At 40.2% G+C, this 27643-nt stretch overlaps 1 protein-coding gene across 1 annotated transcript in view; it reads right to left on the minus strand.

Annotated features, from left to right (window-relative positions):
* The window catches only part of Crim1 (cysteine rich transmembrane BMP regulator 1 (chordin-like)), a 183733-nt gene that overhangs the window by 14432 nt on the left and 141658 nt on the right, over positions 1-27643 (minus strand). The window contains exons 9-13 of the mRNA XM_013013645.1: positions 20348-20504; positions 17836-17957; positions 16530-16739; positions 12483-12698; positions 9375-9596 (exon numbers count right to left, since the gene is read on the minus strand). Of these exons, the coding sequence (XP_012869099.1) occupies positions 9375-9596; positions 12483-12698; positions 16530-16739; positions 17836-17957; positions 20348-20504 (927 nt within the window). The remainder of the gene's footprint in view (positions 1-9374; positions 9597-12482; positions 12699-16529; positions 16740-17835; positions 17958-20347; positions 20505-27643) is intronic.

The following is a 27643-nucleotide window of genomic DNA, read 5'->3' on the forward strand; positions in this document are numbered from 1 at the left end:
TAGGCAGCTTTAGAAACTGTATCAGTTCTTTTCAAATCTCCTGCATACTATTCAGGGTTCGGAAAAGTAATTTACTCTGGGATCCTAATGGCCCAGAAGCTAAATGCAGCTCTTGCTCTCAGAATAAGCCCACTGCAAATTAATCCAACACAGTCCAACAGTGGAGCATGTGTTTCCTCCTACATAGTGAGACTGGGCCCTGACTCCTACATCTCCCTTCTAACCCTGGGGACACATCAGGGAACAAGGCATTCAAAGCCCCTACTCTCAGGGACATTCTGGATACAGAGCAACACAACAGCTTCGTGAATTCATATCCACGATGTTTTCAGTGCCAAAGATGGTAAGTTGTGCGAGTGCAGACTCCTGGCTTCCCACTTCAGTGTAGACTCTTAACAGCTGAAGTAGTTACAGAAAACGTAGTGGAATCATTTGGGCCCAAGTAGGTACAATGTATAGGATGGGGAACATGAGATCTAGAAAAGGAATTAGGAAAGGCAGCTAAGTATTGCCGATGACACAGCTAGCTGTCTTGGCCACGTAGAGAGAAAATATCTTTTAAATGTTAGCTTGTATCTGTAGCGGCACATTACAATATTCCTCCTCCAACCCACAAGGGGAAAAAAAAAGTACTATCTTATCTATGATTTCTCCAACCAATAAGACACTCAAATCCCTGCCTTGTCATTTTAATTTCTATATTGAAATGTGGCCATATGCTGGGCACCAGCTTCACTTCTGGAGAATAGATGAAAGATGAACAGCCTGTTTAAAAACTAGTTTTCTTTCTTTTCTCTTTTTCTTTCTGTCTCTCTTTCTCTGTTTTTTTTTCTCTCCCTTTCCCTCTCCTTTTAACATAAAGAGGAAGCTCAACTGGAAATTTCAAGAAGCAGAAATCTGAGCAGATAACAAACAAGTCAGTAAAAGGTGTGTAGAACTCACCAGCACAGGTAACTGAATTTGAGCACACTGGCTCAGGGGACATGACAGGGGAGAGTGTGAAGAGGAAGTTCATAATACCATACAATTCAAAGTAAGGCAGAGGTCTCATACATGGTTAACTCTGCTGGAAAATGACTGAAGGATTTTGGCTAAAAAAATTACAAAGAACGCTTAATGATTTTAATAAAGAAAACATCTGATCTCAATCTATCTCTTTTAAAGAGACAAACGTTATCATGTAAGCTCACTCTTACCTCTTTATAAGGCCTTACACTGATTGCTCTGTATGCTGACTGGCCAGAAAAGCTCTTACTTAGAAGCCCATTTTGCGTTATTTTAGTTCCATCTATAGGGAGGGAAAGTCTTATCTACTTAAAATGATTGATAGAGTCTTTCATATTCCTTCAATACATTGGAATATTGTTATTCCCAATCAACAGAAGAATTGTAATTTTTTTTCTGAGTTCCATGAAGAGAAATCTCCATGAGTTGGTAAATATGGTGACTTTTGGTTGATTCCTACTGCTTGCCATGAGGACAGAATTTCTTGGGAAAAAAAATATAATCCTTGTATTAGGTAAGCATTTCTTATGGGGTAAGTAAGCATTTCATAGCCAGAAGTTCAAGAAAGCATTCCATTTCCTACTTTAATGCAGTCTTTTTCAGAGCAAGGCATATAGTAAGAGTCCATGAAGACTATACACCAAACTCGTTTTTAGATAACTAAATGTAGTGTAAAAGGCAGGTGGGAGCAAAGAAAGATCAAGCCAGCTCAAATAGGGAAAAAATGAATCTCCTTTTCTCTAGGACTGAAGCAAAGCTGTCTGTGTGAAAGTCAGAGCACAGTATCTTGTTAGAAAGACCTTGAGGTGGAAGCCAATGGGCTTCCCAAATTGTCTGAATCTGTATATGCAGATGTTTCTTCCTGTCAGGAAACATGCCCCTGGCAGTTTCCAGAAGGTCTTCATCAGATGGACTGGCCTGTGAAAGAGATGTCTCTTCCTACCATTGGAGAACAGAAATCAGGTTTGGCTTCCTAGACAGAAATAAGCCGATGTTGGCAGACTCTAGAAACCCTAGCGCCAGACCCACTCTGTGAGGGCAGGAGCTCAGGCTGAGAAGAGGCAGCAGAGGCCCCCTCGGAGTCAACAGCAGCAGGAATCTGTTTATACCACTGAAGGACACTGATTGGGAAGAGAAAGCTGCTTATGGGAGAAGCAGGAAGAGGTGCTTCCTAGGGTGCCGGGCAAGACCTAAACAAACTGAACCAAACTGTTTATTTTTGCTGTGATAACTTTAGACCAGTTCCAAAGTTAGTGCTGTGCATGACAACTCACATGCTCTCGTTCTCAGGGCCTCTAAACAACATACCACATCGTTTTCCTTTCCTTTAAATCTTTTTAGCACTAGCCTTGACAGCCTGTACACACCCTCCCCTTGAAGAGTGCTCTAGAGCAAGTACCTGGTGTCCAGAAATTACAGTTGACCTCCACAGCCAGTAGTTCAGGACTCCTGAGACGGAACTAGTTTCTCAACGTAAACATAGAGTCCCATTTTTCTCTTCTTCCTTTCCTTTAAATCTTTTTAGCACTAGCCTTGACAGCCTGTACACACCCTCCCCTTGAAGAGTGCTCTAGAGCAAGTACCTGGTGTCCAGAAATTACAGTTGACCTCCACAGCCAGTAGTTCAGGACTCCTGAGACGGAACTAGTTTCTCAACGTAAACATAGAGTCCCATTTTTCTCTTCTTCCTTTCCTTTAAATCTTTTTAGCACTAGCCTTGACAGCCTGTACACACCCTCCCCTTGAAGAGTGCTCTAGAGCAAGTACCTGGTGTCCAGAAATTACAGTTGACCTCCACAGCCAGTAGTTCAGGACTCCTGAGACGGAACTAGTTTCTCAACGTAAACATAGAGTCCCATTTTTCTCACTTCTACAATGTCCAAAGGCATGAATGGACAGTGAAGGTTGTGGCTGAGGCACTGTCAGCTCACATCTGAGCTACAGAAGGCCTGCTATTTCTACCTGGATCACAAAGGTGAGGGAACTCACAGGCTCCTTAAGGTCAGAGCATGCAGAAAGAGACTATGCCAAAGCATTACCTAAAAATTTCTCATTCTTTATAAGCTCATCACTAGCCGACCGTTCTCTCAGAGAATCTGGAAGCTTCATCTGAACATGAGCTACTAAAATTTACCTGGTGTGTGTTACTCAGATCGGCTGCCATCTGTGCTACAAAAGCAGTGATTTTCCTTAACCAGTATACATTTATATCATTCTTCCTGATTAAAAAGTGCTTTTCTATGTTGTATTATGTCACTTGGTTTTCATGGCACTTTTGTGAAGTGTAGGACCTCTCAAAGATGAGGCAGCTGAGCTAGGGTAGAATCTTGTGTGTAACCAGAATATGATAGCATTGTGATCATAATCCTTTGGCTCCAAAGTAAGTTCTTTCCAATGTGCAGACATTTTCAGTTTTAAGAAAATACACTGGAGAAGAACCTGTGAAAATGTGTTCCAGTAGAATAACACTACAGTTTAAAAATGTGTAGCTGGGAAGGTGGCTCAGTGGTAGAGCGCTTGCCTTGCATGCCTGAGGCCCTGGGTTCAAATCCTCAGCACCATATAAGCAAAAAGAAAAAAGCCGGAAGTGGTGCTGTGGCTCAAGTGGTAGAGCGCTAGCCTTGAGCTGAAGAGCTGAGGGACAGCGCCCAGGCCCAGAGTTCAGGCCCCATTACCGGACCCCCCCAAAAAAGGAAAAAAAAAATAAAAATGTGTAACACTGCCAGGTGCTGGTGGCTCACACCTGTAACACTAGCTACTCAGGAGGCTGAGATCTAGGAATAGCACCTCAAAGCTAGCCCAGGCAGGAAAGTCTGTGAAGCTCTTATCTCCAATTAATCACAGAAAGAGCCAGAAGTAGAACTGTGGCTCAAGTGGTAGAGCACTATCCTTGAGAAGGAGGCTGGGGACAGTGCCCAGACCCAAGAGTTCAAGCCCCAGGACAGGCGCAAAAAAAGAAAAAAAAAGTGTAACGTTACATATTATTAAGATGCTGAAATAAATCTTGATTCCTGATGTGTGTATTGTGTAATATAGATATAAAAAGAAGATACTGTTTTGATACACCTGAATAAACAGAAATCCAAGCAAAAGGATAGAATTGATATGAAGTACAGACCTCTCTCCTATAGGGAGAAATCTTATCATTTGTTCTTTGAAGATCAATATACAGTTATAACATCACAGCCAGCTAAGAAAGAAATACACTTGTAACGCAAGCTAGACCATGCCTGACTCATTGTGAAGCTTTACCTCCAAGTAATAATATATAGTATATAAAGATAAAAAAATTGCTAACCCCTAGTTAGGCAGATGTATGCATAAGAACACCATTTTTATGAGCCATCATGAAGCTCATTTTCATAGGCCTTAAACATATACGAGAGCTAAAGACATTTTAGAAACAAAGTCATGTAATCAGACTATCTTAGGATTGTTCACATGTAAGTCATAACATAGGTATCATATATACCTATTTCCTTTTCATACATTATATGCAATAAACATAAACAACTATTATCCCAAAGTAACCTTTAAAAACTTTGTGTATGGGTATACACACACACACACACACACTGGGGCTTGACCTCAGGACTGAGGTACTGTTCTTGAGCTTTTTCACTCTGCCACTTGAGCCACAGCTCCACTTCTACACACACACACACACACACACACACACACACACACACACACTGGGGCTTGACCTCAGGGACTGAGGTACTGTTCTTGAGCTTTTCCACTCTGCCACTGGAGCCACAGCTCCACTTCTACACACACACACACACACACACACACACACACTGGGGCTTGACCTCAGGACTGAGGTACTGTTCTTGAGCTTTTCCACTCTGCCACTTGAGCCACAGCTCCACTTCTGGCCTTTTGGCAGTTAATTGGAGGTAAGAGTCTCACAGACTTTCTTGCTTGGGCTGACACTGAACCACCATCAGCCTCCTGAGGAACCAGGATTCCAGGCAGGAACCACCAGCTCTTGGCAAAAACTTTTTAAATAAGGAAGATAGACTGACTCAGGGATTTCCAGCCAACAAATATGACTATAAATGTCTGACTTCAAATATCTCCTAAAATAACCCACAGTTACAATTAAGTCCTTGCTAATCATAATTTTCAAGATCATCTTCTATGTACTGAGTAACGTTTTCAAGTTAGGCAGCACAGAATTGTTGACTCTGTTGGTCTTGGTCTATGAGATCAGCTGATCAGGGGCACATTTGAGCATTTTACTTCCTGAAGTCAAGAAGTGTGATGTAGTGGCGGTGTGGACCTGAAAGTTCCATAAATTAGATTAAGAAAGGGCTTTGCTATTGAAGTACTGCTCTTTTTGTGTACTAGCTGACAATGAAGGACTGAGTCCTCCCTGGATGCAGGGGGTTTAGTGGGAAAACTCATAGCCCTGTTGCTAATGCTGCTTGTAGCTTGGTCCTCCATGTGGGGTTGGCAGGGAAGTGTGCAGCCCTGAGATATAGTGAGATATAGTGATAGAATGGCTGCTGGTTTACTTGTTGGCCATCCTTTGGGTGATCATGGAATAAAGATCTCGTTCAAGCACTGACACAACTGAAAAGGATTGAGGAAGGCGTGGCGCTGGTGATATGGCTAAGGGATTCTTTGCACCCTCTCTATCTCACTCTCACGTAAAGCCTGTCACCATAGAGTTCTGCTATTCAGAAACACATATCACATCTGCTCTCATAAATTAGAACAGCCTGAAGTCCTTTTCTCTATCTGACTCATTCTTATATAATTTTACAGTTAAAAAAAAACCCCAAACCTATGAAAATACAAGCTTAAGCTTGTGTGGATATTTGTAAGAGGACAAAATACAAAACATTAGAAAATCAATTAAGGTGCTCCATGAAAATGATTGGGTAATTACTACTTACTTTCTTTCTAGTAGAAGGATGAATTCTCTAATGATGGGTATTATCAGCAATTAGACAAAGCTGTTCACGTTTCAAAATTAATCATCAATCCTATTAATTAAGTCTGTATTACACATCCTATTAAATTAGCACACATAATATGAGGCCTTCACACATCAAAGGAGAGCATTATCACTGCACATTAGTGACTTGATAATTCAGCCGAAAGGAACACAAATGCTCGTAATTAGAACACTACTTTTAGTAGAATCACTGGTTTCTGTCTCTCTCTATGGTAAAAAAAAAAACGCACCTCACAAGGTGAAAGCAAGCAAAGTTTTTATATTTGATCCCTAAAAAAGAAGTCAGTTGAGCAGTCAGCTTCATGACAGGTATGAAGTTCTTAGAGCTGTGTCATCAGGGAGGTGTTCAGCCAGGAAGAGCACCTGCAGCCATGGTTAGATCAGTGCCACCAGCTAGGGTGAGGCAACTGCTAGGGTACAGTCAGTAGTGAGGCACACCTCATCTGGGTTGAAAACTGAGAAAGACAATCTGGGTTGGAACTGAAAGCCTGCAGTGTAAACACTGGCCCTCAAGGCCCTCTAAAAACCCAATGAGGTGCTTTACAAGCCACACATGACACGTTTCCTCTTCTTCCTTTGCTAAGTGACCACTGCAGGGGGATGAGGGTCTGCCACAGAGGCACAGCTGTTAAGTGCCTTTAGGGCTGCCAGCCTTGTGCAAGCTTGGCACCCTTAAAGAGGGATCAGGCTGAAAGGAAGACAGGACCTATTAGCTGGTCAAAGAATAGGTCCCTAAACCAACTGAAGAGTCAGATAAGATTGTGACAGTTGCGGACTAAACTTACGGACATAGCGAGTCCATGTAAGAAGGGGTGAAATCTAACATCTAATAACACTATTTACAAAATATGCATCATGTAGGCAAAAGAGACTTAATAATTATTTCACTAATATAACAAACAGTACGCACCATTAAGATGATCCAGTGAATACCACACACAGTTGCTTCGTAGGGTATATTAAATCTGTACAATATAGTCCCTGAAGATAAGTCACAGGTTTATCCGAAGGGGAGTTTTCACATATAATTACACATACACTAGTGTGGGAGGGGTAGTTATGGAGGGAGATGGAACACAAAATTTCTACTATACCATTATAAGCTCACACTAAGCACAATTCAGTGAAAGTGCTTACAATCTAAAGTCAAAAGTCACAAATGTGAGTCAAATTGGTCTTCTTTCCTTCACTAAAGGAGAATGTATAGTTTAAATGATCCAGGAAAACAAAGTATGAAGGAAAAAGTAACAGCAAATGTTAAATAAAATACTTTGATTCAGATTTCTATCCATAATTTTGACTTTATTGTTTTTTTGTGAGAAATGATCTACTATTAACACAGATTTATTACTTGAAAATTTTGCTAGCTTCAAAATTACCTATTAAGTAGGAAGACATAACAGGAAGTTTAGCTCAACAAAAGAAACTGAGAATCTTTGACACTGAGATTTGTTGCTAGAGTTTTCCTCTGAAGGTAATGTTACATTCTCAGGCTTCCTGGGCCTTGGTTTCTCAGGGATGACCTAAGCACCCCTGATTGGTTTATCCATGTTTTGTTACTGCAGTCCTGATATGTACATAAAGTGATGCTAGCTTTATCCCCCCCGCCCCCAGCCTGAACTAGCAGCTTAACTAAGGTACTAGATACAACTCCAGCTTTCATTTAAATATCATGATAGGAAGAGACATAGCTTTAAAAAAAATTAGTCAACCCTTTGCAAAAATAGAGGCACTAAGTTGGATGTATGCCTTGATATATTTCTGGCTTCTTTTAGAAGATATTAAGCTTATGGACAGTGCAGAGGAGCCAATGTCACAGTCACTAAGAGCTACCGTATGTCCTGGTTTCATAGACACTCCTGGTCTTCAGCTGCTAGGCTATCATAATTATTAATAGCCTCCATTTAACTTTCAAAAGCATCACAGTTTAAAAAATAAATTATATGGATATTGTTTAAGGAAAGAATCCAGCTTCCCAAACGTAATTTTTAATACTCTTTTGTTTATTATACTGAGAAACCTAACTACAAAATTCCTGAGAATAAGTATATATTTTATTTTATCTTATTTTTTGCCGGTTGTGGGGTCTGAACTCTGGGCCTGGGAGCTGTTCCTCAGCCCTTAAGTTCAAGGCTAGCACTCTACTACTTGAGCCACAGAGCCACTTCCAGCTTTTTCTGCTTATGTGGTGCTGAGGAATTGAACCCAGAGCCTCATGCATGCAAGGCAAGCACTCTTACCACTGAGCCACCTTCCCAGCCCCATAGGTATGTATTTTAAACTGCCACAAAGTCCTGTGGCTCAATCTCTAGTCTAGGTATCGCTCCAAATATTAACAATGACACTGTGTCTAGAAAGCAGCACACTACCTGCAATTAATACGAACCGTCTTAATTTTTCACTTATTACTCTGATTACAAGTTCACTATTGGATTAAGATGGGTCTGTCTTTCAATTGACTTTATTAGGTTTAGTGGATGCAAAAGCAATAAAGAGTGAGAGCCTTGGGAGGAGGGACTGTCCTTGATTAGAGTTGCCAGCTGTCTCAGCCTTGCCTTCTGGTCCCAGAACAGCATCTGGCTCATGTCCACAGGACCAGTTTGGAATGGATATTAGGGGCTAATATATGTATGTCCTCTGCCTACAAATTGTATCACCGTGAGTCACAAGGAGAGGGCGCTGTCACTTACTCAGGCTTCACTGTGTGCCTAGGCCATCAACATGGACAACCATGTGGCTTAAATAGAATCAGTTAAACGTTGTAAGACAGGAAAACTGAGAGATTAATATTTCATATCTAGTTGATCTCATGACAGCAATGAGTTTTATACATTAAGTGGATTCTAATGTGGAAAATGATGGGAAAATCAATCATTGAAAACTATCAGAGAAAGAGAGTTCTATATTGAAATTCCTGAATTGACAAAGGATCCCAAAGGAATATGGCAGTACAATCTATAATACCATTCCATCCCAAGAGAACATTGATTCTTTTTTTTTTTTTTTGGTTGGTTGTGGGGCCTGAACTCTGGGCCTGAGCTCTGTCCTTCAGCTCTTCAGCTCAACGAGAGCGCTCTACTGCTTGAGCTACACTGTCACTTCCGTTTTCTAGTAGTTTATTGGAGATTAGAGTCTCATGGACTTTCCTGCCTGGGCTGTCTTTGAACCATGATCCTCAGATCTCAGCCTTCTGAGTAGCTAGGATCACAGGCATGAGCCCAGCTAACGTTTCTTTATTCTTAACACATTCTGTCTTGGCAGCTCATCTTTCCCTTCATTAAGTCTCTGTGACATGTCAACCAGAAAAAAAACAAAAAACATTTAAAAATTAACAGATCTAGGCAAATCAATGATAATGTAATGGCCACCGCTAGAGATGAAATACGTTTTTCCTTGTTCTTACCTAGGCAGTAGGGACAACACTGGCCTTTTCTCAAAACAGGTCTTTCACAGGACACGGAAGGACACGACTCAGAGTAACAGCTAATCACGCTGTCCATGCACACACAGCTGGTACAAACGTCAGGCTTCCAGGACTCAGCTGCCAGAAATATGTCCCCTTCCTCGTTTCTGCAGTAACTAGGCACACTCTCATTATGGGGTGGGGAAGGCCGGAGAGGTTCATCTGGAAAAATGAACAAACAGGTCAGCAGCTGTGCACAATAGTTGAGTGGCTCTCCAGCAGTCCTAACCACCACAGCTCTGGGTGCCTCTTTAAAAAATTTTGCTCAGTCATGAATCAGGATGTCTAATTTAGGCAGAGCCTTGAGTTATAAAACAAAATAACAAAGATCGAAAGAGACCTGTTAGCAAGATTGTTAGTTATCTGTATAGCAGCTGCTCTACCCTTTCTTCCTTAGCTTAACAAAGTCTTGATTTTATTTGAGGTGGTCCCAAGACTTGGAAAGGGTGATCCTTTCCCCCTGATTTCCAAATCTCCTTTGCGACTACAGTGGGGGTAACATCAGTTGGTTGTGTCTTGTGGGGGTTTCTAGAAAACCTTTCGTTCTTCAGAGGGCCAGGTATGCTACTATCACCACCCTCTGCTGTGTTCCTTTTCATATCTGTATGTTTTACAAAGCTTTTTCATCACTATATAGATGTACATCTACCTCCAAGGTCTAATTTTACAGATAAGATAGTAAAGCCAGGCACAGGATGGGCTACTTGTTCAGATCTACAGCAAGTGCTACCTTACTCAGTCAGAACCTGCAGGGCTCTGCATATGTGTGCTCTTCTCCTGAGGTGTCCTGTCTTGACTAAGGAGTACTCCTTCTCTTCCAGGCAGAATCTCTGAATCCAATTAGGTCTCCCATCTGTGAATCTGGGCAATCACTTCTAGTCCTGCAGAAGTGTCTTCCTCCCTCTCAAATCACTCCTCACTCTGTGGTTATTTACATAATATGAAACACACTGGAGAGTATCTGATTTTCTGTTGCATTACTATTCCACAGCACAAGTTGTTCCTCTTCTCATCAACCTCAGGATCCTATGGGGTCAATTTAGATACTCCACAACTATCTATTAGAAGAAAAACTAAATGGATATAAGTTCCCTGTCACTAGCAAATGATTTCTACCTGAAGAATGGGAATAACCGTGGTCTGCCACCTCCCCCTGCCCGGGCCCAGACTGTTGTTCTACCATTTCGCCCATGTCTGCAGTTTGGGCTTTCTGCTGGTTAAATGGAGATAAGAGTCTCTCAGATTTGTTTTCCTGGTCTGGCTTTGGACCTTGATCCTCAGGTCTCGGACTCCTGAATAGTTTAGGATTATGAGTATGAGCCACTTTTGCCAAGCCAGCCACAGTTCTCTATCATAGAAAAATAACAGCAGAGACTGCATTTGGGGAAAATAGTAATGACAAAACCAGAACAAAATGAAACACTAGAGTGGGATTGGGTCACACATAGCCTAAAAAACTTAATACATGGGCATTTCTTTCTTTTTTTTTGTTGGTTGTGGGGCTGAACTCTGGGCTTGGGCACTGTCCCTGCACTTTTCAGCTCAAGGTGAGCGCTCTATCGCTTGAGCCACAGCGTCACTCCCAGTTTTCTAGTGGTTTATTGGAGATAAGAGTTTTATGGACTTTCCTGACAAGGCTGGCTTTGAACTGTGATCCTCAGATCTCAGCTTTCTGAGTAGCAAGGATTATAGGCATGAGCCACCAGCACCTGGCTGGGAATTTACTTTATGCTACAAAAAAAATCACATGAATTATTAAGCTTATCAGATTAAGGTGGCTGCTGATTACACCAAAGTTGTTGTATTAGAATAACATTTTTGGCTGAAAAGTGAGAAAACAATGTGGCTACATGTTCATCTGACACAATTAAAAAACCGCTATGAGCATCAACTCTGAAGGATTTAGACACTAGAATGCAGGATTTAATATAGAACACAATTTTGGACAGCTAACTAGATAATCTAATATAATAAAAAAAAGTAACTAAATACAAGAGTTTATGTTTTACCACTCAAATTGCTTTAAGAATATATGTTTAGTTTGGCTCAGACCTGTAATCTCAGCTACTCTGGGCAGGAAAGTCCATGAGACTCTTACCACCAAAAAGATGGAAGCAGGCTTGTGGCTCAAATGGTAGAGCACTAGCCTTCAGCACAAAAGCTTAGGGACAGTACCCAGGCTCTGAGTTCAAGCTAGGACGTGGCACAAAAGAGAAAAAAAGAGTATATGTTTACAAGGTCAGTGATTACTATACTGACATAAGTTGAAAAATTAAGAGATTAAACAACATCCAAGTAAAGCCAGTTGTTCTACCAAGTTGGTCATTTTGCATATCAAATTAAGTGTCGTTGTAAAAAGCCACATATTCTTACAGTTTACTAGAATTACTGTTTTGTAGACTCAGTAACTCATGTTTAAAATCTTGACAAATTTTCATTAAAACTACTTCTTACATGACCACCTATTTATCTGTTACAGTCAGAGACATATGTGGGGAGTGCTTATCACATAATGCTTGTAGATCTTATTAATCACCTGAGGTCTGAGGGAGGGGACAATGGGACTATTTCAAAATATCATCACCACCTTTATTTTCCAAAGAATTATGTTTGTGTTAACTATTCTCCACATCTGTTGGAGATAAAGATGACTTTTTGCATCAGCAAAGTCACCTGGAACAATTTGGTACACAGGGACTATGTCTACTAAGGTGCATATATATATATATATGTATGTATATATATATATATATATTTCCTCCACCCACCCCCCACTTGAGTCTGAGAGGTAGGATTAAAGGGCAAATGGCAGGAAAAACAAAGTATCTCTTGCTTTTCAAAGTCACCTCAGGTGCCAGGAATATTGATGGCGTAAATATGTGGTCAATAGAAAGGAAGGAATTTAGGAAGCAGGCTGGCAGACATTTCTGTGCAGGTTTCAAGGTTTGGCACGCTCCCATACGAAGCTTACCCTGACCTGCTGGTCAGAATGACAATGCCCAGAGCTCCTTCCCTAACAAGTATTGTCCCATATACCATGCTGGTTACCTGGACACTGTGGGCAGCAGGAGTCCTGAGTGCGAGAGGGGTTTTGGCATAGCAATGGTGGGCACACTTCGGTCTCACACAGCACTCGGCTGCTGTGGCAGGTACACTGGGTGCAGGAGTCAATATTCCATGTCTCTCCTTCTACAAAGTACTCCCCTCCAGGTGCATGGCAAATGGAAGGAGTGCTAAGCTCTGGTTTCTGCACCACAAAATCATCTGGGGAATGAAACAAGATCAAAACACAAGAAATTATTCATTTTCAGTCTTTCTAACTCCTGAAGAAACTGGTGATGTTTTGTTTGAAGGGAAAGAAAAGTAGAATTGTCTGAAGAGTTCTCTCACCCTATCCTTATCAAGAGAACAAGTCGTGAAGAGAAGAAAAATATTCCATGCATAGAAATAGAAAAAAAAAAGGCAGAAGAGCTGATCTCAGGAAGTAAGGTTCAAGTGGCTCAAGCCTAACAGTAGTCATGAGAGAATTCAATGAGAATTATATTACAGGAAGGAGACCCCACTCGAGCCTTCCTGAGAATGTGCAGGAGTTGTCTAGTATAAAGATCTTTCATTTACTTAATATTTGCTATGGCCCAATTATTTCCATTATTCACGACATTTCTTTGTAACAGCAACCTTATGAGGTGGGTTCCATTATCATACCGTACAGAGGAGGAAACTTAGAGCTCAGAGTATTTAGCATGGTCAGGGGCCTAGAACTCACACCTATGGTTGTTTGAATAATGGATGTCCCTAGATGAAACAAAACTTCCCCCTGATGTATTCCCTATCCACTCCATTATCTCTGGGCTCCTTGGCACTTTTACACTGGGAAGTAGGGTCTACTGTCAACAGGCCACACCTCATCTCAGCAGGCTGCCAGCACACAGAGTGGGAATGCTCCCCTGGTATCAACAGTCTGAAAACCCTCACCTGAGACTAAACATTTGTTGGGCGATATCATCATCCAGAGAGGGAAATGCCGAGAGGCTGATGATAACTATGATTTCTTCCCCCAGAGGAGAGGTGGTTTTGGTCCCTTGGTGAGATGATAATGATAGAGAGAGAATTTAATGTTGAAATGTCTGTAGAGGTACTGGGAGTTGCCCTGAAGTTGTGCTGAGGAAATGAGAAGTATGAAGACATTAACATTATTCCTGCAGTCCAAATATAACAAGCAGTTCAAGGAAGTGTTGACAGTGCTGAATCCTGCTGAGAAATAGTCTGGAGACATCACTGCTGGCTCAGGCCAGGGCCCCAGGAGAACTACCCCATCTGTGCAGAGATACTCAGAGCTGAAATCATCTAGGAGTGTGCTGGGGTTACTTTCAAAGCAATTGGGTCAATGATACTGATGGGATAAAGTGCTGTAGGCTGCTTTCCAGTTAAAGGAATGATTTTCAGAGCACTAGTAAGGCCTAGAACTTTACCCAAGTGGATGTATCCCAAGAAAACTGCTCTAAGTTAGCACTTACATTTCACAAGCAACCATGCCAAACTTTATAATATATGAACAGCAGACCGAAAAGTAATTCAACAGAAATAAAGGTAGGCAAGATGATAAAATTGTGTTTATTGTCATTTGTAGGGAAAGAGAAAATTTGTCCCAGAAAGCATCAATAAACTAATGTTGGAGAAAGGCTGCCCCTAATGCATTTAGAAAGGGTTTACAGAGGACTGAACATTGCCACCTGTTTAAATGCTGGTGTGCTGAGGGGTGGCCTGGAGAGTCCCATATCCACAATCTCTTTGTTATTATGTGTCTAAGGCAAAAGAGTAAGGGGCTGAGAGACAGGAAAGAAAGAAAAAGGAAGAGGGTAAGAAAGAAGGGGTAAAACAAAATTAAAAAACCACTTTCATGGTAGCTTCTCATTCATTTCAGAAAAAAACAAAAACCTGTTGGCTGATCCAGAATAGGAGAGGGGAGAAAATATTCCTTACAGTAGGGGTTCATGAGTACAATGGGACTTCATCAGAAACCACATGTGGCAGTCCACTAAAGACTACAGGTGTAGATAGACAAGTAGATAGAGAGGTTGTTTACATAGGGATACAGGTTGACCCATTGCAACAATGAGATGTACAAGATGCTATGTTGAAAAATGAACCTTACAATTTAGGCAGGGGGTGGGGGTGGGGGGTAGGGGTGAGGGAGGGGAGTGTAGTTGTGGAGATGGGAGGGAGAGGATGGTAGGGAAAAAACAAATTAGGAGGCAACAATGCTTGATAAGAAATGTACTCATTACCTTGCTCATGTGATTGTAACCCCTCTATATAGTATTTTCACAATAAAAACCTTATTTTTTAAAAAAAGACTATAGGAGTAAATCTCTGACAGATCTATGTTTTTGCACATGTATATCCAGAAGATAACAATAAAATGTAATTAAAATGTATATAGTAACTTCCCATATCTTTGTAGGAAAGATCCTTCTGGTCTCACTGACTTTTAGTTCTTTGGCCAATCATTTGTTCTGAGAGGAGTCTTCATTTCTACCCATCTAACTACCCAGACTCAATGCACACATGTAAACATAGTCAGGTGTAGGTCCCCACGTTAAACAGGCCCACCTGAAATCATTAAAGCATGGATCCTTTGGGAACAAATGCTATTTCTGTTCTCAAAGAGGTCTTTATAGAGTTCTGTATCATTCAGCTGCTCATTTACCATCTGATCCACTGGACAAAGTCGTTTTTCATGTTAAAGTTGAAAAATACGGAAAAAAGGAGAGCTGCAATACAGAGCATACCGAACTGAACTTTGGGGAAACAAAACAGCCATTTATTCTTGGCTTGTTTTTCTAGTAATCTGTCCCATATCTAGGGGGATATGGAAGCTGCCTTTCAGTTTGATGGTGCAGTTACTAATGTGTGCAGAAGCTCAGAGCTAAAAGGGACTTCATATGTCTCTTTTTCCTGTTGCCTCCAGGGGAGGCAATGCAGGAGCCACCATCCCTTTTAGGCTTAGTTCTGTCTTTCTTCAAAAGGATCAGGCTTCAGACTCCTGACGAGTAGTCCACAAGAAGGTACAGGCCATAATGCACCAGGAAAAAAGTGACCATGAACTGAAACATCAGAAGAAATCTGATGTAAGAATACGGACACTTTGCTTCTTCCTGGCATTCTGGCTATGTTACTCTGGGTACAAGAACTAATATTTCTATGTGATTTCCAAATAAAACATTGTCTACATATATTCTTTTGTATCTTAAAGTGGCCTGCAGAGAGAATAGAAGAAATAGAACTGTCTTGAGCTCCTGAGATAAAAAGTACTAAATGAAGTATTATAATTATTGACAACTGTAATTCATAACCCCATGAATTAAAAATCTGTTCCTCATATAACTTAATTACTGCTCCTATAATTTTAAATGTTCTGGATTTAAATGTTCTGTTGCATTTGGCAAGTGTCACATGCTCATTTACTAAAAACAATGCAGTCAGCAATTCAACGTATAAAAAAATCTTACAAAATTAAGAAAAGCAAGAAACGGGGTGGGAGAGATGAATGGGTGAGAATGTTGAAAAGGGTGACCCTAATCTGGACACATTGTATTCATAAATGATTTGTACAACTACTTAAAGATAATACAATTTTTTTAAAAAAAGCAACATCCACAGACTTGAAAAATTCTCTTCTTCTTAAGTATTTCTTTATAAGTGATAAGCTTTTATGAAATAATGCTAGCACCCATTACCTCAAATTAAAGTATTCAAGTTTTAATACATTATCAGTAAAATGGAGACTTGGACTTACGTATATAAGCCACAAACCTCAACAAAAAAGGAATTCAAAGATCAATATAACCGCTGAAACAACTCAAAATCAGGCAAACAATTCTAGAGATTAAGAATTTACTATAATCTTTGGCTAATCATTTATAGTACCTGGCTGATTCCGAGGCTGTTCACAGAAGCCATGGAAAGCTAAAAAAGTGTCTCCGGGGTTAACCCTGCATGTCCCCCAGAGTAACAGGTGTATATGAGGCCACTCAAGGCAGCAAAGCCTTTTGCTTTTGGAGCCCACCGGGGACAGCCAAATTCAGCTTTTACCTGCACATGACGGGCAGCACTGTCCAGGATGAATGGTGGGGTTGCCACAGGCAGGCACTGGGCAGGTGATCAGGGCACACATTTCCCGTCCATTGTGACAGTAGCACTCCCGGCACCCATCATGCCAGCTTTCCTCATTTTTATGATGATGGCCATCCATTGACAGACATGTGCCTGACAGGACGGGTGGTCCGGCTGAAGCAAGGACCTCTGGACAGACAGAAGGCAGCCTGGTAAAGAAGCAGCTACGGCACAGGAGAAACAGCCTGTAGTGTCCTTACATGGAATGTAACATAGCCACCAAAATTATGTTTACAAAGGACAGTCAGTCACGTCAGAAATGCTCAGGGAAAGAATTTAAGTCAATAGGCTCTTCATTTCGAAAAGAAAAAAAGATGAAAGAAAAAAGCCTATAAATATGTTTCTCTTTCACTCTCCTTAAGACCTGTTAATTTTTACTTTTTTTCACTGGTTGTATTTTAGTCAAGACAAGCACTGGCTTTACTACACATTTGTATACTGAGAAACGTTACTGTAAGAAGCTTCATCTGATGGGGAACTCCTGGGCCCCTTACAACTAATAGATATGCCAAAGCAACTGACTAGCTTTTTGTTTATTCTGATCCCTTCAAAACCACCACTAAATTGGTTATTATCCAACTCTGAAAAGACACTGAACATACTTTAGGGACTTTTTATTGCTGATTAGTCTGTGTATCCTGTTGACATCTATAAACGGGAATGGGAGGTGGGAATGAGGCAAAGACCCATGTGGAATATTCACAATGGTTTTAAGACTATAACCAGATCAGGAAGTCTCAGGCAGTTGGGATTCCCAGGATTTTGGCTCACAGTCCGATCCAGAATGGTCATGTGCTTTTCAGTTTCTACATATTCAGGGAAAACTCTTTTCCCAGAGCAGACTCTTATAGGCACCAAAATGAAGTCTACCTTATCATTTATATCAATCCTGCTCCAGGAAAGAGTGGCCTCTAGTTTAAGGAGGCTGAGATAAACTTTAGCTTTAGGCTGAAATTCCTGAGACAAGTAAAAGTGAAGAGCTTAGAAGTGATTAATTAATTTGGTCAGTGTGCTTATCCATCCTATGCTTGCTTTAAATTCTGTGCTGAGCCCTGTAATTCCATTAAGATGAAAGGAAACGGGAGTCCCTTGGGAGGGCCATATATAAGGTGACAGTTGTGTCAGAATGGCAGCAATTACTTAAACTGTGTCATTGGCAGGATATCCCTCTGTTCTTTGTTTCCCCCAGGCTGTGTGAGGGGAAGGGCCACATGCTCATACTTACCTCTGCACTTGCAGATAAGACAGCCATGACTGTCTTGCTGAAAGCCCAAGGGGCAGCTTTTACCACAGGGGAGTTCTGGACATTTCTTACAACGACAGATGTCACAGCCATGTTTATTCTTCCTGGGTAATTAAAATTTTGCCAGAGGTCAGAAAATCAAAAAGTCTCAACTGATGCCCAAGAACCCAGATCAAGGGTCAACAAAATGATATCACCATTTAAGCAGAATGACTTGACTTCTATCAAAACCACTGGGGGGCTGTATAATTAGCTCTCTGTGCTGATGACCACTGACCATCCGTGACTAAGGTTTAGAATTGCCAAAGCACTTTTGTGCTTCTGGGATTTGGCTGTCAGAATTACAATGGCATGATCATTGATTTAATTAGGAAAAGTGGTACCACAACAGAAAAGATGAATACACAACTCCACAAACAGGAAGGGGAAGGACCTATCACTGGTCAAGGCTGGAAATTAGCATTAGGGACCAAAGTCCTTTCATTGAGGCTGCAGGTTTCCTCACATTCTCTGAGAGTCCAGACAAAAGTAAAAATTTTAATGAACTATCTCCTGAACTTATATTAGACAGGAGAATGTAAAGATCCACAGACCTAAAAGACTCCATAATGCTGACAAGGAATAACAATCTTACGCTCAATCAATGTCCAGTATTGACTTCATTAGGTCCAATATTCATCAAGAATATCAGTTTTTAATTCCTCTGTCCATGAGGTATAGGAGAAAGTTTTTCCCTTTAGTAAGCTACAATGCCCAAATTCTGTGTTGATGAGTATCAAACAAACAGATATGTTTTTTATTTAAAAGTCACAGTAGTTTAAGTGGAGATTACCTGGACAAAAAGTTCTTACCAAGAATTCTTTTCTCTACAAAGGCTGATACTGAAGGAGCCCACACACTACATTTCCTCCTGTACACAGCACAGGGCTCAGGGTTCTCAGACCCAGTGTCTCCCTTGAAAGCTTATCTCTAACTTGTTCTGAGTCACAGAGTAAGAAGAATTGCTCTATATATGTTCATGTTTCATCATACGTAACACCAAATGCCAAATATAGAGGCCAAGTGAAACACATTTCCATTTCTTTCTTAAATGAGAGGCTTTAAAAGATGATGGCCTTCTGGGATACCTCTGACATGTGACAATTGTCCAGGTAACAAATTACCTTTTGCTAAGTGAAAGAAGGACCAAATTTAAGGGCTGTTTATTTACTCCAACATAATGAGAACAAATTAAATGAGCTAGTCTTATTCAAGTCATATCACATCACTTTCAAATTCTGCCAAGGCTTTGACTGATTTGCTATTCATTGATCTACGCATCTACACATGCATGCATGCATCTATCCCTATTGTGAGCAAGCATACAGTAAGGATTCACTAGCATACCTGTAGACATCTTCATCCTTCATTTTTTTAGAAGCTGTCAGTGAAACAGTTTTCAGCTAGTACAACACTCGTTGTACAATAGTGATCAACTGGCTTCACCCTAAATGTGCTTACCATCAGGTAAACAACGTGAAACCCATAATTCTCCAAGGTTGGAATTAAATATGGCCTTGATTCTGAACTGTCAAATACTGTAGCATATAGTAGATACTATGATGATATTTTATATTAGCATATAAATGATGAAATAACCATGTATTTATTGGTATCTTCCTCACAATTAAGGATTAAAAATGGTGATAATCTTTTTTTTTTTTTTTTGCTGGTTGTGGGGCCTGAACTCTGGGCCTGGGCACTGTCCCTCAGCTCTTCAGCTCAAGGCTAGCACTCTACCACTTGAGCCACAGTGCCACTTCCAGACTTTTCTGCTTATGTGGTACTGAGGAATTGAACCCAGGGCCTCATGCATGCAAGGCAAGAGCTCTACCACTGAGCCACCTTCCCAGACTGGTGATAACCAGTTTTGAAGAATAACATTCCCAATTTAATCCGCATAAATAAAATCTACCCCTCAATGTAAGTTTTTCAAAAGCAAGAGTTAAAACAATAACTGAAAGAAGATAGTCAGAAGATAATGGATCTTATAATTTGATACAAATATATCAAATTAGGAAAACAGAGACTGAAATGGAAGAGAACAAAGGGAAGAATGATGAAAGATTCTGAAAGATTCTGAAAGGTGTTTTTCCCCTTCAGGGGTCAACTTGCTATAAAAACAGAAAGCAATGAGTGTGAAATGTCTATTTCCTCCATGGAATAATCTTGACTCTTATGGGGTATGACCACAGGAATATTTAAAAATTCCATCATGAGCCTCATCTCCAAGGAAATTCCAAGCGTTTAAGAATAAACTTGATTCCCATTTTTGGAGACACAATCTTTTTTTCCCTGTTCTCTGCATTACCTAAGAAAAACCAGGATAGGTACTCTATACTAAAAACGTCACTGGCTCATTCACAAACACACCAACAGCCAACAAAAAGGATGTGAACATTTCAACAAGTTACATGTAATCAGTCACAGGTTCTCTGAATGAGGAAATACATACAGATATCCAAGTGGACAATACTTGTCACAGATTATGGGTCTGCACTTCCTGGGTCGTGGGCGGCATTGACAGAGCTCACAGTTGTGGGCATCAGTTAGGAAACCGAAGGGACAGTCCAAGGTGCAGCCTCGCTTGAGGCCCGAGCATAGCTCCTCCCCTGTGAAGACATATGGACGGTGGGTTTTTTCCAAAGGCAAACAGACCAGAGCATATTGTTACTTCATACCTTTCTTCAACCTCCCAGTCTCCCATAGATTTTAATTCTTAGTTCTGTCATAGCAAAAGGCAGGGTTAACAAGTAGAGACTGTGTTCCTTCATGGTTATCGTGACATGGCTCTATGTTTTGGTACTAATACACAAAATATTCAACTCTGAGAAAGGTATTTCTGAAGCCCCATCAGATCTGGTAGGCCATGAGTGAAATTATTAATAATTAGACTAAGTTCAGTATTACCACGAATCCTTTAGTCACCTCAAACCACTGATGGCCATTTATGTTAAAATGTGGAAATTACAAACTTTAAAACTCCAAACTCTTGTATATATCTTATTTCTAATGCATGTCATCACAGATAATGATGTGCTAAAATGCTCACATAAAATTTATTCTTGTAGGTGTTAGATGGTATGATATAACATCGCATAATCTATGTAGCACAAGGGATTTCTAACCTTCTCTCTTAATAAAATACATCTTCTGCAACATGATATCAAAATACTCACTGATCATTTGGCTATCTTTTCTCCTATTTGCTAACAGATATCTAGGTGTCTGGATGCTTAGTTAATTGACAAGGTACATTTTGGAGAAAAAGTGCTATTACTAATGGGTTCCTAACTACTATCTGAAATATTTATATCATGCCCTGTAGCAGATGCTTAGCTATCCTCTGCTAGTCAGTTTTTACATTATTTTAGAAGAAGAAGGAAGGAAGCAATAGTAACTATCAAAAGAAACTATTGAGGTCATTAGCTCAACAGAAAAAAGTTTCATGAAATGATTCTAAAAGGTGATACAGAGCTTACATAAAAATACAGGGAATAAGAATGTTAGGGTAAGGAAAAGCATGCTTAATGATATAAATAAAGTGAATTGGGACCAATCTGAACTAAATGCTGAATTGGAAAGAACAGCCAATTTAAAGAAAATCAATTTAAGAAAGCTGATAGAGCAACAGCAAAATGTAGCCAATGCTTAAATGGTGCTGTGCAGGGACTGAATAAGAGGGGAAGTAGGGATTATTACTGTTGGGTGGACAAAGGAATTTTTATTTTACTTGGACATCCTTTAACCTTAAATATTGTAATATCATTTAAGTCATTATTATATGCCATTAAAGAAATCAGAATACATTTGTCCCTTTCATTGACAAATCTTGTTACCTGACAGCAAACCTTAACTACAATTAATAGGTTAAATAGATTCATGTTTTACATAAATATTTTAAGGCAGCATCTTCCATGAATGTTAGCTGGCAATACTTGCATATTTAATTTGCTATCATTTAAAAATAAAAATGTGACTTGCAGCATATTTTTTCACTTTGTCATGATCATAAACCTTTCATTATACTTACTAAATATGCCCTCGTGGGACTGTATTACCCCGAGAAGCAACTGAATATTAATATGCATCCTCAACAGAGAGATTCTAAGTGGCTTATTTAAAATTTATAATTATGAGTTGGAAGGAAGGGCATTACATTTCAATTTTCATCATTAAGGAATGATGGACAAGGGAGAAGATTTTCATAGCCACATTTCTCTCTCTAACACAGTTATAGGCTGTGAAACAATTTTTTTCTATCAAGAGAAATTTTAAGTCGCAACACCAAGTAGACTATGTTGAGAAAGATGAATTAAAACCATTTGTAGATCTTCCTGGAGTCAGCATTCTTGGGGGTTACATTCCTTGAAACTTTGGATTCTGAGTACTTTTGTGCCTTTATTTTTCTGGTTCTATAAAAGCAACCCTTTCCACAGACCTCAATCTAGAATGCTCTTTACTCATCTTTAAACAACAACAACATCAACAAAAACCACAATAGCTACCACAGTGAGTGAGTACCAGTGGTTTATGACTGTAATCCTATCTTAAGCTACTTAGGAGGCTAAGAAAGTGAAGACTGCAATTTGAGGTTGAGATTGGGAGGATCACCATTTGAGCAAGGACTGAAAAGTCCATTAGGCAGAAGAATCTATCTCCACAGAAGGAACTGGATGTGGTAGCATATGCTTGCCATCTAGCTGACTGGGAAGCTTAAACTAGGTAGACTGAAGCCCTCAGGGCAACAAAGACCCTTTCTGAAAAATAACCAGTGTGTGTATGGTGTGTGTGTGTGTGTGTGTGTGTGTGTGTGTGTGTCTGTGTGTGTGTGTGTGTGTGTGTGTGTGTGTGTAGGGGTGGGTGAGGACAGGAGGTATGGCTTAGCAGTATAGTGCCTATCTAGCAAGCATATGGCTCTGAGTTCAAATCTAGTACTCACCCGCTCCCCCCCCAAAAAGAACTGCTGCATCATCATTCAAGTCTAAATAATATAATAAAAGCTAAATTTATGTCAAGCTGTGCCCCGGGATAGTCTTGGTCACCAGCCTGCAGTGCTACTGGGAAGTAGTGGAACCTTTAGGAGGTGAAGCCCAGTAGAAAGAAGCTAAGAGATTGGGGGATATGCTCTTGAAAGGGACATAGCCCCCGCCTCCCCCTGCTCTCTCTCTTTTGTCTCAGGACACTCTGAGGTAAGTAACTCCTCTAGCCATGCATTCTTACCACAATGTACTACCTAGCCACATGCTCAGAGTAACCGGGTCAAGCACCAATCAATGGTCTGAAATGGTGAACCAAAATAACCCTTTCCTCCTTATATGTTGTTTACTTTAAACATTTTGTCACAGCAATGGAAAACTAACACATTGACCTATTTCTGATTTCTACATACATTTGAAGGACAAGTCTCTGTAGGGCTTTTAATTTTAGTGTGGTTGTCTATGATATAGCAGACAATATCATTATTCCATATTAACCTTTAATAATATTAGTCAATGGTAGAGGTATTTTTATCTTCTTGGTATCTCTAACAGCCTATAGTAGGCACATTACAAACCCTAGATGTGCCAAAGAATGAGTAAACAAAAACCAGTAAGAACTATTTGATGTTGACTTTAAGAAATCTTGATGGCATTGGGAATTAAGTCTAATTCTTAAAGAGAAAACAGATAGGAATGGTTAGGATGGCTGCATTAAATAAAAGGTATTGATGGAATGGAGAATTCTGGACAAGTTATCAAGCTACTGCAATGGGACAAAGAATTTCTTGTGGCCCACTTGACTATGAGGAGTTTTGTTTTTCACTAAGGAGAAAAGACAGTACCATTATGCCATATTAAACTATTACCAACATTAGAAAATGGTAAAGGCATTTTTATCTTCTTGTATTTCTATAGTGTTTAGTTTTTAGTAGCACTCAACAATTTGAGTGTTAAAATGAAAAAGCAAAAAGCAAGTTGGTGTTGACAGGAAGAGCTGGGGACAGGATGGTACAGCAAAAAGAGTCAGGAGGTGGGGGGCTTTTCTCCTCAGCTAGCGTGGGCTTACTCAGGAAAGAACGTGATGAAACAGCTGGCATGCAGAATACACCGTTACCACATGTTAGACAGTGAAGCTAGCTGCATCCATCCATTCAATCCTCAGAAAAACCATTACTTAGGTTCTATTATCTGTCTTCTACAGATGAGGACAGGAAGACCCAGAGAAACAAAGCAGCTTGATCTAATCCTAGGATTAGGGTAGACTAATGCCAAGAGTCTGAGAGAACAGTGTGTGATCCCAAGAATCTGAGGACCTAGTAACCTGGCTGGATCTGACTCGTTTCTCAAAGATCTGCTTTCACACATCACACAATTGGACTGGGTGAAACACCTAGACTTCTGTATGATACAGACAAACAGACCAATTCTAACTGATTCTTACAGTGTTAGGTACAGGGTGGCAGCAAGTGAGATGGCAAGACCAGCCCATGTCAAACATTTCAGGATCGTGAGGAATGAAATGATGAGACGTCATGGGAGGAGAGGATGCAGAAGAGCATTGAGTCTAAAGGCATCACCTACCCTGCAGGGTCCATGCTCCTCTCTGCACTGTCTGCAGATGCATACGAGTGCTCTGGAGAAAGACAGTGACTTCCCTACGTGGTTGTGAACAAAATCCCAAGCTCCCTTGAAAGACTGACGCTTCCCCTTAGCAGGACTTAACTTTGTAAGTTACAGCACTAGGTTTAAAATGAGACATTTCATTTAGGTTTCAGCTATCAGATTTTTTTTTCTTAGAGTAGGTCTTGCATTTTAGTCAGCTCTCTAGCTCAGACTCCTATATGGTCTCCAGAACACACAAGTGGTGAAAGAATAAAGGGAGTTAGAGAATAGGGAGAAGTTATCTATTTCTACAAATGGGTTAAAAACTGCAAAGAATGAATGACTAAAAAAGATCTATATGCAGAAAAAAACACTGACAAAATCCAATGTTCTCTATTTTTTCCTAAATATGAGATTGACAAGGTTTTCTGAAGGCAGTACATAAAGAAATTCCATTTAAAGAGTAAGAATGCAATAGTAACTCAAGAACAAGGCATTGGGTGGGTGTGGCTGGCTTACATCTATAATCCTAGCTATTCAGGAGGCTGAGATCTGAAGATCTTGCTTTGAAGTCAGCCCAGGCAGGAAATGTCCATGAGATTCTATCTCCAATTAACAACCAGAGAACTAGAAGTGGAGCTGAGGTTCAAGTGGTAGAATGCTAGTCAAAGAAGCTCAAGGACAGGGCCCTAATTAGATGCCAAGGACCAGCACAAAAAACCAAAACCACAATAAGGAAACAAAAACAAAACAAGTCTTCCTAACAGTCTCACTTTGCAAAAGGCCAGTGTATCTTTTGATTTGCTTCAGTGGCAAATGAGGAAAACTGCTTCTTCAGATTTAATGGTTGAAAGTGCCTCATGAAGTGGCAGAAGTCTTATGCCAGTATGACCAAATGACTAAAATTCTGTGATAGCAAAGCCCAGCTGAAGGAGGTGGTTGAAGTGACTGGATACAATACAATCCGTATCTTATACTTTTTGGAAGCTCAGGAAAAATGTCGGTATGATCCCATATTAAGAAGCAATGTATTGCTCAGGAGGTATTGGAAGGATTGAAATATAAACACAATGACATACTACCAATGATCTTGGCGTTAAAAAGGCAAGGCTGGCAACTTATGTAAACAAATGTGGCTGCCAAAAATTCACAGAAAACTTGGCTTTCCAAGAGGTAGACAGATGCCAAACAGAGACTGTATAGAATCAAGTTCAGGAAGGCAGGGCTGTCCTACGTGTGTGGAAACTTGCTGGAAATTTAAAGATGGCAATAGCTACAAGCTTAACTACATTGTAGTAAACTCTCCTGTGGCACTAACTCTACTGTGCAGAGAGCATGATGGTGATATGTAACTGAGAAGACAGAACTACTCAACTATTTTCTCTTTCTCTCTCTTTTTAATTTTTGTCTGTCCTAGAGCTTAGGGTCTAGGCACTATCTTTGAGCCTTTTTGTGCTCAATACTAGCACTCTATCACTTGAGCCACAGTGCTACATCCAGCTTTTTCTGAGTGGCTTATTGGACATAAGACCCTCACAGACTTTTCTGCCTGAGTTGGCCTTGAACTTCGATCCTAACATCTCAGACTCCTGAATAGTTAGGATTACAGGCGTGAGCCACTGGCATCTTCAACTCTTGTTTTCTATCTTCTTTGTTTGAACTCAGAGTTTTGTGCTTGCTAGGCAGATGTTCTACCTACTTGAGCCATATCTTAAGATTCTTTTTTTGCCAGTCCTGGGACTTGAACTCAGAGCTTGGACACTGTCTCTGAGCTTCTTTTCCTCAAGGTTAGAATTCTACCACTTGAGCTACAGTGCCATTTCCATTTTTTTTCTGTTTATATGGTATTGAGGAATTGAACCCATGGCTTAATACATGCTAGGCAAGCCTCTACCACTAAGCCACATTCCCAGCCCTTGAGATTCTTTTGCTTCAGTTATTTTTCAAATAGGATCATGCATTTATGCCCAAGAGATTAGACCAAAATCTTCCATTTTATACTTTTTGGGTAGCTGGAATGACAGGCATACACAACCATACTTCAGCTTTTATTGGTCGAGATAAGGCATTGTTAAATTTTTACCCAGGCTGTCTGTAAACAGTGATCCTCCTGATTACTATCTCTAGAATAGCTAGGAAGATTTTTTTCAAGGTCAGAACAGTGACCAGCATTACAGGGATCTGCCCTTGTTTCTGTACGATGAATTTTAATTCACTTTAGATGAGGACATAGAAGTAGTAATTGTTTATTATAAATCAGGAGGCATAAGGAATAAAATCCTATTATCAAGAACAAAAAATATTCTAACTAGTTGGAAAGTGGCTTAAAACAATTACCATAATTTCTTGTTAAGTTTGCCCTGACTCTAGTATGATTTAAAAAATTCTAATATTTATATACTAAAACAAATGAGAATCATCTGACAGATGCTAAGAAAAAACTAGGGGCTTATAAACTCAGTTTTACCAAACATGGTATAAAACAAAAAGCTAAAGCTCTACAAAATGCCATTCTCATTCTCCATGATCAGACCTGAGGTCATTCTGTATAAGTCCCAAGGATACACTGTGTGTCAGAAGGTTGAAAAGAACACTGTAAATTCTAGAGATGATGTCATTTGAGAAATGGTGGGGGGGACATTAGGTATTTGTTCTGACAGAAAAATTGGGAGAATTCAGAGATAGTTTCAAACATGTAGGACACATTGCTCCCCCAGTAGAAATGTAAAATATTTAATCTAGTTTCAGAGGTCATGGCCTGGAGACATGGCTGGAATCTACTTGTAGGCAGAGCTGGGGCCAATAAAGTGAAGCTTATTTTAAGGATTCCGGCTACCGTATGTGGAAGGGGAGCTGAAGGAGTAGGCCACTGGATAACCCAGAAACAGTGCTCTAGAGAGCCAGTTGTGTGGTCAGGGGATGCACTCTCAAGCTACTCATATCTCTACTCCTGAAGCCCCTGGAAGTCAAGGACCACAGACACACAATGCAACAAAGATGAAAACCAGAAAAAAAAAAGGGGGCAGCTCTTTCCCTCACAAATGACTACATATTTGTTTGCATTAAGTATGATATGTTCACATTGTGAAGGGAATATCTGAACAGGAGTGAAAAAGACATTCAGTCACATAATATGCTTTGACAAGATAGATTTGATTAAGCCTCAG

The sequence above is a fragment of the Dipodomys ordii genome, unplaced genomic scaffold (assembly GCF_000151885.1).
Source record: "Dipodomys ordii isolate 6190 unplaced genomic scaffold, Dord_2.0 Scaffold20, whole genome shotgun sequence".
Taxonomy (NCBI): Eukaryota; Metazoa; Chordata; class Mammalia; order Rodentia; family Heteromyidae; genus Dipodomys; species Dipodomys ordii.